Genomic DNA, 12,188 nt, shown 5'->3' with positions numbered 1-12,188 from the left:
AATTTAATTAGAACATAAGTATTTTATATTTTAATCTTAAAAATTATATTAATAAAAATTAATTTTAAATGATTTAAAGTTTTTTTATTTAATAATAATAATTGTAAACAAATAATTAATATAATTTTATTCTCTTTATTCTCTTTATTTTTTTTCAGAATAGTTTTATGTTTTTAAATAAAATTCAATGGTTATTATTATTTTCTATAGTTTATTATGATTATAATATTTATGTTTGATTTTTCTTTCGTATTGAAACGAAAAGTCCTCAGTGTGGTTTGCAAACTGAAACTGAACGAGTCAGAAATTAAAAATACAGCAAGCTTGTGTTGTGAATTGAGTTTTAAAAAAAAGTTGATTTATTTTTATTTTAACAATAATGGATCCAGCAATTAAAGCTGTTGCTATGATTGCACCAGTATTAGCACCACTTGCTGTTAAATTAATTGATAAATTGATATTCATTGAACCCCCACAACAGCAACAACAACAACAACAACAACAAATTCAAGGATCACAAATAATAAAAATTTCAACTCCACAACAGTGCAATTGCCAAAAAAATCGCAGTAAATGTAAGTATAAATTAAAATACAATTAAAATTAATAAATTTATAATATTTATTATATTTTTTATATTTTTTATAAAGCTGTGACAAGTGATACCTTTGATGATTCATCAGCAACTTGCAGTACTTGTAGCACATGTTTCTCATCAACTGGATGCTCTGAAATGTCTGGTGATTATAAATATGTCAGCAATAAGAGCAGCTATTTAATGGCACCAATGCAAAAAAATCGTTCATCATCAATAAGTGGAAAATCATCATTATCAGTTGGTAAATAAATATTAATTATAATAAAATATAAAAAGTAAAATTTAATTGTTAAAATAATATTTTTAATATTAATTTTAGATATTGATAAATCAAAACAAAAATCTAGAGGTCACAGGAGCTCAAGTGATTCTCGTTTATCAACAGAATTAAGTAAGACAACATAAAATAATATTAAATGTTTATCATCAGTAAATAATGACTCATTGATATTTTATTTATTTGTTTATGTTTTTTTTTTTTCTTTAGAAAAATCACGTAACAATGAAACCTTGGATATTCTTGCTGATCGATTATTAAAAAAAGAAACTGGTAAATAAAATTATCTAATATAATTTATAATTTCTCATTGTTTAATAATTTATTATTGTTGACTGATTTTAGCTTCAAAAAAATCTATGATAATTTCAAAGGGAAAAGAAAATATTGAGCCAAAAAAAATATTTTCACAATCACCATTAGCTAATAGCACATTTAGACAATCAGAGCAATCATCAGGATCATCATTGTCAACTAGAAAAATCACCACAAACAGCAGCAAAGCTTCAGCTAAAAAATCAGGTTCTTGTTGCTGTAAATCTAATCGTTTTTAATATTCCATAATTTCTTTAGAAATTTTACAATAAATTATTAATAATTATTTCAAAATTTCAATGAAAAAAAAAAAATAATTCTAAATTCTCATTTATGTATTTAATATCAATTTTCATTATAAGTTTTTCTATATTTAATTTTATTCAATGATTAATAGTTTATTTACAAAAAAAAAATTTTTATATATAAAATAAAGAAAATTAATAATAGTTATTTAAATTTTAATGTATTCAAAAGAAAAAAAAAAAATTAGTCAAATAAGTTGCTTGAAGTCATGGCCATAGTGTCAATTATTAATATTATATTTTAAATAAATAAATAAATAAATAAATAAATATTTTTAAAAAACTTAAAGTTTATAGAAAAAAAATTATTTTATTTCGAAAATGTTGCAGCTTTTTTTTTTAATTAGCCGTCAAAATCTTGAGCAGAGAATTTTATTTATTTATTATATAACCTTGAACATCGTCAAAATTATTTCGAAATACAAATTAATTAATTTGTTAATTATATTTTTCAATTTTACATTACATAAACTTCTATAATAATTCAATAATCAAATTACTGTTTGAAATTTCGCGCTAAAAAAGTATGGCGGCTAGAAATCAACATCAGCGCAACAAAGTTTTAAATGTATTCGGTAATAATTACGAAAATATCGTACAAAATACCGAAATAAAATCAACACGACCGGTATTTTGACATCTTGAGGCCATATTCGATGAAACTGGATGAAAATAAAGTAAAAAATTTTCAAGTCAGTGAGAAATTTGTGTTTGTTGTTGTTTGGTGCTCTCTCATGAATGGCGTATGTCTGATTTCATGAGAACAATGGCCAATATATAAAAAATGTATAAATATTATTCTAAACAATAATAATATAATTATAATATTTTAAATAATATGTGTCAAGTTAATAATTAATCGTTAAAAAATATTCAACAATATTAAAAATATTGTGCGTGTGTGTCATTGACTTTGAGAAGTGCCAAAAATAATAACAATAATAATAATAATATACATATATATGTTTATATAAAAAAAAAAAAAAACGCATTGAAATAAAAAAATCTGTATTCATTTGGCGTTACTGCAGGTCGTGTTGCAGTCTATGTCGTCAAGGTTGGATGAGCTGAACAAAAGCCAGTATCTAAATTCATTTGTTCATTGTCCATTTATATTTTAACACTTTATTTGGTAAGTTTTTTAAAATTATTTATTTATTTGTTATTAATTTATGTTTGTTATTTAAATTGTCAATTGGCATATTTACTTTTTTTTCTTTAGTTTAATCAAATTGACATGACAATTTTTTTACGCTTACCATTTGTTAAAAAAAAAAAAAAAAATACTTTCACTTAAAAATTTATAAAATGATAAATAAAATTAATGGACCAACGCGTTTTTAAACCCCGAGGCAAAATCTCTCCCTAACAACTCCAAAAATTTCAACTTAGCAACAAAGACAAAATTCATTATCACACTGATTGTCTTTTCTTTGTTTTTTAAAAAAATAAAAAACTTAAAATAAACAAAATTTGTTTTATCTGTCGCTTGTTACTCCAAGAATTGAGTAAAAAAAATTGCAAAATAATAAACAAAGAAACTTGACACATTATTCATTGACTATATTTTAAATGTAATTTTTTTTATTTTTCAGGATTTTTTTAAAAAAGAAAAAAGGATATTTGTAGTTAAAAATAATATATTAATATTAAAAATAATATATTAATATTAGTGTATTCTTTGTGGCCAATGTTGTTGTTGTTGTTTTGATTATTTTATTGAAAAAAAAAAAAAACCATGAAGTCAATGAAAAAATATGGAAAAATATGATTGATCAAGTAGCCAGTGAAAAGTGATTTTAATAATATATTTAGAGAGTAAAAAATCTATATAAAATAACTTATAATTATTTATGTTAATTGGTATATATTTGAGAGCAAATGTTTTCTTATGACTCGAGAGTAATGCCTGTTCATCAAATAAATGTTGATCCACCTGATTGGCAACCACCACAATCACTTGGTCCTTCCAATAACACAAGTCCAGCTGGAGCTGAGCCTCTGCCAGAATGGTCACCAAGGGTGAGATTTAATTATAATGAATTTCACACTTTTTTTTTATTTGCATTTATTTTCCATGTGGCAAGAGAACATATGTGTTCCAGTGATGAGATTAATGTCAATCATGATTTTTTTTTTTTTTTATCTTAATTGACTCGACCAAAGCCAGAGAAAGTTTTACATATATTATTTTTTTTTTTTTCAGCCAATTCAATAGATTTATAAATGTATATTTAATTTTTTTATTTTTCATTACAAATTTAGTAACTCTCTCTTTCTCTCACTGGATATAAAAAATTTTTTAAATCTCATATATATTTATTCCAAAAATAAATCAAGTTTCTCGTTGCTTTTAAAATCCAAGTGCCACAAAAATAACTATACCACGTGGTTATTTTTTTTTTACAACAATAAATTATAAAAATTTTGATAAATAATATTTTTATTGACAATATTTAACAGCATAATAATTATTCAATAAAAACAAACAAATTACTTTATTAAAATTAAAAAATAACAAATAATTTTATCATTTTATTTTCTTAAAATTAATTAATTTATCTTATTAATTTTATTATCATTTATTTTAGCTTGAACTTTTATTCAAAAAAAAAAAAAAATAATAAACTCAATTTTTTTTAAAACGATAAATTTCTATCAATAAAAATGATGAAATATTTTAAAAGATTTATTATTTTTTTTACATTTAATTTTAGGAATATTTTAATTAAATTAATAACAGGTATAATAATGTTAGTATAAATATTTTATTGTCCATTTTATTATCATCTTTTTATCAGTAACTTTATCAGTCATTTTAAATTCACAAACATTCACGAAGCATCTTGAAAGCATCTATTAGTTTCACGGTCATATTTTTTCTTCTTTCAAATATTTATTTATGAACAAAAAAAATTGAATAAAGAAGGGGGTTTTATTTGTTTTTTTATAATCTAAATATACGACGCATATTGAACTTGACCAACGACTTTGTATATATTATTTCAAATAAATAATTTATTTATTTATTATAAATTGATTAAAATTCCACAACACACACAAACACAATGAAAAAATTGATTAAAATAAATTATTTATTTAAGGAATCTGGATATGCCACTGTTGTTACTGTTATTCCAAATCATCTTCATTCTTCCGTCAGTACATTGTCATCAAATAATCATGACATTTGTCGGTGAGTTGATATTAATAATATTTTTCAAACAAAATTTATTAATTATTTAATATAAATTTAAGAATATGTCATTGTGAGGGTGAAACTGGAGCTCCATTATTAGCACCATGTTACTGCAGTGGAAGTTTAAGATATGTTCATCAAGCTTGTCTTCAACAATGGATCAAAGCATCAGATACAAGAGCTTGTGAATTATGCAAATTCACATTTATCATGCATGCCAAGACAAAGCCATTTTCTGAGGTTTAATAATTTATAGAAATTATTGCTAATTGTTTATTATTATTATTGTTGATAATATATTTAATAATTGATTATTGATGATTGATTTTTTTAGTGGGAAAAATTAGAAATGTCAGCACCAGAAATACGTAAATTATGGTGTGCTGTTGCATTTCATGCTGTTGCTGCATTATGTGTTGCATGGTCATTGTATGTTCTTGTTGAACGTTCTGTTGAAGAAGTTAGAAAAGGTTTTGTTGATTGGCCATTTTGGACAAAACTTATTGTCGTTGTTATTGGCTCAACTGGTGGTCTTGTATTTATGTATATTCAATGTAAAGCATACATTGAATTATGCAGAAGATGGCGAGCTTTTAACAGGTCAATAAATTTATTATTTTTATATATATAAATTGAGTAATAAAGTAGTTGGATTTTACTATATTTTGCTTTAATTTTTTTAGAGTTATTTTCATACAAAATGCACCAGAAAAAGTTGTATTACCACCATCACCAGCAGATTCACTTCGTGATGTGACATTACCATTAAAAGATCCAACTGCATCAATGCCTGAGCTTAATCATACATTACTACCAAGATCATTGGATCCATCATGTGCAGCTGAAGCATCAAAAACAGAAACAGAAATATCACAAGTACAACCAACTCAAAGGCATGATCCACAATTAAAATTATATGTTTTTGATAAATTATCATCGTCAGAAGATAATCTGTAGTATACTGTGAAACGCCAAATAACAAAACAGCAACAAATATATCACAGCCAATTATTTAAAAACAGAACTGACATACAAATATTACATGGCGATAATAATCGCTCAAATTCGGTGCGATTTTAATATAATATATATTAATAAATATTATTAATATTTTTAATTTGTTTTTTAAAATGATACAAATATAATTTTTGTATCTATATAATAAGCTCCCATCAGGAGAATTTTATTTTTCTTCATTTTATTTTTCTCTTGATACTTAGTACTTCAATGATAACTCATTGATAATAACGAAATTAAAAAATGATATGAAGAATGACTGAGAGATTTTGGTAATGTATAAATGAATTTTTTAATTTTATTTTTTTTCCTTTTTAATTATCCAAGAACCTTTTTTTTTTTTTTTTTTTATCCCTTACCAGTTAATTATGTACATAATTATTGTATCTGTGATGTTAATAAATAAACTTTACCATATTTAAACAACCAATTGAATTAATTAATTTTCAAATTTATTATTAATGCAAATATATTCAACGAAATATTATTAAGAATTTCGAAATATATATATTTTTTTTTACAATCAATATTAAAATAATAAAAATAATATAATAAATTAATAAAAGACCTTTGTATTGTGTGAAAAAAAAAAAAAAATAGTGGAATTTGATCATTCTACCAATGACATTGCATTTTCTTAAAATTTCTAAATTTTTTGTCACCTAGAATTTTGTTATTAAATTATTATTTATGTAAATTAATGTATAATTAAATTTATTCACAAATAATATCATTAATTTGATTGATTTTTTTATTTTAACAAAACCGAAGATAAGCGAATATCAACGAGTGTTGTATCAGCTGCGTCAAGTTCACAATAAAACTTGCGCATTTCATTGATACTTGTCTAAATCACGTCCGCCTATTTATCTCACTGTGACTTGATTATTTAAACATGTAAATATATACATTAAATTAGTACGAAAGAGTGATCACAGTGCTTTTTTAGTCATCAAATATTTAATAATATTTAATAATAATATTATATTGTTGTATTAATAACAATAATTATTATTAAAATGACGGAATTACGACATAGAAATGTTAATGAAACTTCTGGATCTGTTGGAGATGTCAGTGAGGATCAAGTACGTATCATTTGTTTGTATACACTCAAAATTAATTGTTAATTTTACAGCTTCATTGATACCAATTGTCATTTTGAATTATTATATCAACAACAATATCTATCAAATAAATATATTATTTTTAAGGATAATTAAAACTGTTGTTTTTTCTTGGTTAGGATTATAAAATAATAATATAAAATAATTTTTATACACAATTTTGGTGATGTTCTAACTCGTGACTGTTGTTGTCATGCTCAGAAAAAAAAAGCTAATAATTAAAATCAATGATTATTTAAAAATATAATGAAAAGGAAATTTGATAAATTAATAAAGTGTATTATTTATTTGTACAGAGAGAAGATTTTGAATCTGAAGATGATGGAAAAACTGAAGTTGAGGAAATGGCTAAAACTCTTCCCCAAGGAACTGATCATACCCCGCAAATTCTTGAAGCTGCACTTTCTGGCTTACCTTCTCGGTATTATTAATATTTAATTATCTATAATTATTTAATATTAAAATTTATTTTTATTTATTTATTTATTGATTTTTTTAAGCTGGAAAAATTGGACTATTCGGGGTATTTTCACTCTCCTTATGATTGCCATGTTTTGTCTTATAATTATTGGAGGACCATTAGCACTGATGGTCACAGTAAGTTATTAAAAATTAATTAAATAATAATTTAATTATAATAAATCTAATTTTATTATTTATTTATAGACTCTAATCGTACAAGTCAAATGTTTTGCTGAAATAATTAATATTGGCTATGCTGTTTATAGAATTCATGGCTTACCATGGTTTCGTTCATTATCATGGTATTTTTTAATAACATCAAATTACTTTTTTTATGGTGAAAATTTAATGGATTATTTTGCTGTTGTTATTAATCAAACGGTAAGAATATTTATACAATAATTTATTTATTTTTTTTATAATAAAAATTTCAGAACAAAAAACTATATTTTTAAAAATAAAATAAATTTAATCCAATTTATGATTCTTTCGAATTATGCTCTATTCAGCTTAGTCTTTTTGACACAAAATCAATAATGTAAATAACTTTATTATTGAATGCTTTATGAAGGCTTCATCTGCCAGTTTTGGAATTTTTTTTTTTTTTATTTTTTGTTTGTCAAATTGAAAGATGGAAAAAATAAATAAATGAACATTGATATAACTGATGTTTAATCAAGTTTTTTATATATTTCAATTGATTATATTCAAGTTATTAATGTATTATTATTTTTTCAGGATTATCTAAGAGTTTTAGTAACTTATCATCGTTTTATCTCATTCTGTTTGTACATTGTTGGATTTGTCTGGTTTGTTTTATCACTGGTTAAAAAATACTACATGAAACAATTTTCCCTATTTGCATGGACACATGTAGCTCTACTAATTGTTGTAACCCAGAGTTACTTGATCATACAAAATATATTTGAAGGACTGATATGGTAATTATTAATATTAATGGTGTGTTAATCATCATTAATTAAAATTAATAAGGATTTATTGGTGGTGGTGTGTCAACAGTTATTCTTGGATTATTGGTACTAAAAAAAAATCAAATCAATTTACTTTTGTTAATTAAAAGAATATAAATTATTAATGATATTTTAATTTACAGATGTCATATGCATTGTGTCAGTATCGATACTTTGTGTGTCCAATTGAATACAGTGAAGCTTTAGGCAGAATGAAACTTGATTGTGAACCTTCCAGTCTTTTCAGACCACAAGAATATATACTTCCTGTAAATAATTTTTTTTTTCTTAATCATTCACGGTTTATTGTTAATAATTTATAATGTTTAATTATTATTTTTTTTAATTACAGTTTAATTCAAATACAAGCATCACTATTTATCCATTCATGTTGCACTCTCTGTCATTGTCAGTATTCAGTTCAGTTATTGGACCTTTTGGTGGATTTTTTGCAAGTGGGTTTAAACGTGCTTTCAAAATAAAGGTATATTATTATTTATAATGAGAAAGAAATTATTTTAAATCATCATCAAGAAGCAGAGCATAAATATGTTGTTAATTTTGAGTGATAATAATTATTGTTCTTAATTTATTTCAAGGATTTCGGTGATGTTATTCCTGGACATGGTGGAATTATGGATCGTTTTGATTGTCAATATTTAATGGCAACATTTGTCAATGTTTATATATCATCATTTATTCATACAGCATCACCACAAAAATTATTACAACAAGTTTATAATTTAAGACCCGAACAACAATTGCAATTTTTTGAAGCACTCAAAGGTACTTTAGAAACTCGAGGTGTGCTAAATGCATCTGCTATTATTTAATAACAAATAAGTTACTTAAAATTAATTTTTTGTTTTTTAAATTGTGATTAATGTTTTCTCCATTTCATTGGATAAATTATTGGGACTTGATGTTTCAAAGAGTAGGTCTCATGTGGAGAAGTAAATTTGCGAGCATATTTTTTTTTTTTCTCAATTTATTTACTTATTTATTTAAAGATGTATTCTATTTTTCTGTCGTTCGTTGACGTGCAATCATTCCATTTGACACTATTCAAATAATTTTCATAACTACCTATTTTTATTTTTCAATCATTATTTTTGTTTTTTTTTTTTTCAACCAAGTGCATTTGTATTGTTGTCTTTTTTTTTTTTTTTTTTATCTAATTTTAGTTTTGGTGCTTATTTATTAATCAACGTTGTGACGTAAAAATTATTGTCATTTAAAAACATCACAGTACTATGTAAATATTTAAAAAACAAATAAACTACAATATCTTGTGATTTATTAGTCAAAAACTAACAATCGTAATGATACTTGTAATTTATGAATGAAAAATAATTATATTATTAATGTCAATGTTTTTTTTTTTTTTTTACAACAAAAAAAAATAAAACATTGATCAAGTATTTTGTGAATTTAAAGAGACAAATCAATGTAGACCAAAGATTTATTTGAAACGTTGAATAATTTCATATTAAAATATAATTAAATATTTTTTTTTTTCTTTCCTTACATTCAAATTTAGAAAAAAAATATAATTTATTATTAAAATAATGAAATGATTAGCACGTGAACTTAATTAATTTTTATTAAATACTTTTTTTCTTTGAAATTAAAGCAACTAGTTTATATATTTTGTTGAACTTTCAAATATTATTAAAAAATATATATGAAAATTAAAAAAGTGTTTTTCAATGTAATAGATGTGTATATGTATATTTAAAAAATAATTATGATGATGTTAATGATGTAGAAAAAAAAAAAACAAAAAGTAAAAAAACTAGTTATAGTATAAATAAAATTGTTGGGATCATGTTGACTGTATGACAATTTAAACTGTCACTCATTGACAATGAGGATCATGAATCTTTAGTCAATCATTTATTAAGCTATTATTTAAAATAATAAATCAATAAAATAATTATATTTATTGTTAAAAAATTCATTGTAAGAAAGATGAAAAAACAAAAAGAAAAAAATTATACTAATTTCATTCCGACGATTTATTAATTTTATTATAAAAAAAAATTTATCCAGTGTACTTTAACTCTTTTTTTTTTTTGACTATTTATCTTAATTAACAATTGAGTAGTACAATAAGTGTGCAAATTAAAAATCCAATTATTTAAATAAAATGTGTTACCCAACGTTTAATGTACCTTAAAAAAAAATACCATAAGTTAAATGTAGTAACAATAAAAGAGATAAATAAATAAATAAACCATCAAAATATTGAGCTATTTATTTATTAAATAAGTGGTCTTTTGTAGGCTCTAAGTTCATCATGATCATACATTGTATGAATTTTTTCATACATATATTTAAAAAAATACAATAAATTATCATATTGTCCATGATATTTATCAGTTGGAGTTGATATATCATTGAATGCATAATTATCAATGGTACCATAAGCACTGTCATGTAATTGAATTAAAAATTGATGAATAGCTTCAATTGTTGCTAAATACCAACGTGGACTTTTTCTTTGATGACGCCAAAATTGTGATATTCTTGATTTAAATACAACACATGGTAAACTACGTAATCGTTCATCTTTATATATTGATTTTGTTTGATGCCATGTACTGTCAATAAATACAGCTCTTGTTATTGGATATCCATTTATTAATAATTCATTTTTACTATCATTATTTGTTTTATTATTTTCATTATTTATCGAAAATAATTCTTCAATACTTATTGAATTTTTACCAGGAAATATTAATACAACCTGTTGAATTATTCCTTAATTAGTATCATGTTATTTTTTTAGATATAATTATTTATCAATTACCTTTTCATCTTGTGAAAATACTGGAAATTCTGGATATGTATAAATTGTAACATCATCTGGTGCTAAAATTGCAGCATGTATTGCTGTACTTTTACCATCAATTTCCTTAGCATGTTTTATTATGTCAATCTTTATTGGAAGCTATAAAAATCATATCAAATTTATTTTTGAATTAATTAAAGGATAAATTATTAATTGTTTAAATAATAATAATAATAAGTTAATAAACTTGAGAGGTACCTTGACATGAGGAATATATTTCTCATCAATAAGAGGTGTACAACATGTGTAACAGAAAAATTTACGTGATCTGTGACATTTATTACAAACAACACGTCCTTCAACGCTATCAAGTCCACTTGCATCATCAATTTTTAATAAACGAAATGGTTCTCTATCAATGACATTTTGTTTTTCCAAAATAACATTATAATTATCACGATTATCGACAATTGAATTTTCCATTGTTTTTTTATTTTTTCCTTCACAACTCTTTTTTTAATTTTATTTTGATAATTTTTTAACAATTATATATTTAACTTTACACTATGTGTAATGTATTTTTATAAATATTTATTTATTTATTTATCAACAGGTTATATTTTTGTTTATTGTTAAAAAAACAAACATGGAGAATTAATAATAATAATATTGAAATGAGCCACGTGGGAAAACCATGTGATCAAAAAATGACCGCGAAAAATTCAAACTGAATAATAAAAAAAATAGTTTAAAAATTTTATTAATGATTATATATTTTTTATAATAAATCTAAGAATTGAGTTAATGATTTAATTATTAAATTTAAAATTATACTTATTGTAAAATAATTAATTTATAATTTTAATTGAAGAAAAAAATGATGAATGGGAAAAAAAGTTTTGAGAAAGGGTAGAAGGTCAATCGATAATTGACCAGGGTAAAAATGAAAAAATATATAAAAGCATAAAAAAGTGGATAGGTAAATGAAGGACACAATCATCTTGGTGTTGTGTTATTGGCATGTAAAGAAATACGAGTGACATTTGATTAGTAACCAAGTGACACTCGAGTTCTTTAATCGAATAAAATAATTAACATGCTTCAACACTTTGACTTTGTAAAC

General features: G+C 23.0%; 4 protein-coding genes across 4 annotated transcripts; 3 read left to right on the top strand and 1 right to left on the bottom strand.

Annotated features, from left to right (window-relative positions):
* The first annotated feature begins 235 nt into the window (after positions 1-235).
* LOC122848331 lies at positions 236-1,784 on the top strand. The gene is made up of 5 exons (XM_044146326.1): positions 236-575; positions 651-839; positions 918-989; positions 1,086-1,148; positions 1,221-1,784. Exons 1-5 carry the CDS (start codon positions 380-382, stop codon positions 1,427-1,429), a joined length of 729 nt encoding a protein of 242 aa, XP_044002261.1. The 5' UTR covers positions 236-379; the 3' UTR covers positions 1,430-1,784.
* Positions 1,785-2,191: 407 nt separating this feature from the next.
* Positions 2,192-6,307, top strand: LOC122848330 (E3 ubiquitin-protein ligase MARCHF8). Its single transcript, XM_044146325.1, has 6 exons — positions 2,192-2,627; positions 3,091-3,517; positions 4,600-4,691; positions 4,754-4,934; positions 5,029-5,294; positions 5,378-6,307. Exons 2-6 carry the CDS (start codon positions 3,377-3,379, stop codon positions 5,649-5,651), a joined length of 954 nt encoding a protein of 317 aa, XP_044002260.1. The 5' UTR covers positions 2,192-2,627; positions 3,091-3,376; the 3' UTR covers positions 5,652-6,307.
* A 227-nt stretch (positions 6,308-6,534) lies between these two features.
* Positions 6,535-10,518, top strand: LOC122848328 (phosphatidate cytidylyltransferase, photoreceptor-specific). Its single transcript, XM_044146323.1, is given in 9 exon segments — positions 6,535-6,799; positions 7,135-7,259; positions 7,339-7,435; positions 7,505-7,681; positions 8,039-8,288; positions 8,291-8,337; positions 8,415-8,540; positions 8,624-8,755; positions 8,871-10,518. Coding segments are annotated over 9 exon segments (1,257 nt in total). The 5' UTR covers positions 6,535-6,730; the 3' UTR covers positions 9,105-10,518.
* LOC122848329 (tRNA-uridine aminocarboxypropyltransferase 1) lies at positions 10,517-11,621 on the bottom strand. The gene is made up of 3 exons (XM_044146324.1): positions 11,324-11,621; positions 11,084-11,224; positions 10,517-11,020 (listed from the first exon to the last, which is right to left on the bottom strand). Exons 1-3 carry the CDS (start codon positions 11,546-11,548, stop codon positions 10,535-10,537), a joined length of 852 nt encoding a protein of 283 aa, XP_044002259.1. The 5' UTR covers positions 11,549-11,621; the 3' UTR covers positions 10,517-10,534.
* Between the last annotated feature and the right edge of the window lie 567 nt (positions 11,622-12,188).

Source organism: Aphidius gifuensis, linkage group LG2, assembly GCF_014905175.1.
Source record: "Aphidius gifuensis isolate YNYX2018 linkage group LG2, ASM1490517v1, whole genome shotgun sequence".
NCBI lineage: Eukaryota > Metazoa > Arthropoda > Insecta > Hymenoptera > Braconidae > Aphidius > Aphidius gifuensis.
The sequence above is the reverse complement of the archived record's forward strand: the minus strand, read 5'-3'. Positions and strand labels throughout refer to the sequence as shown.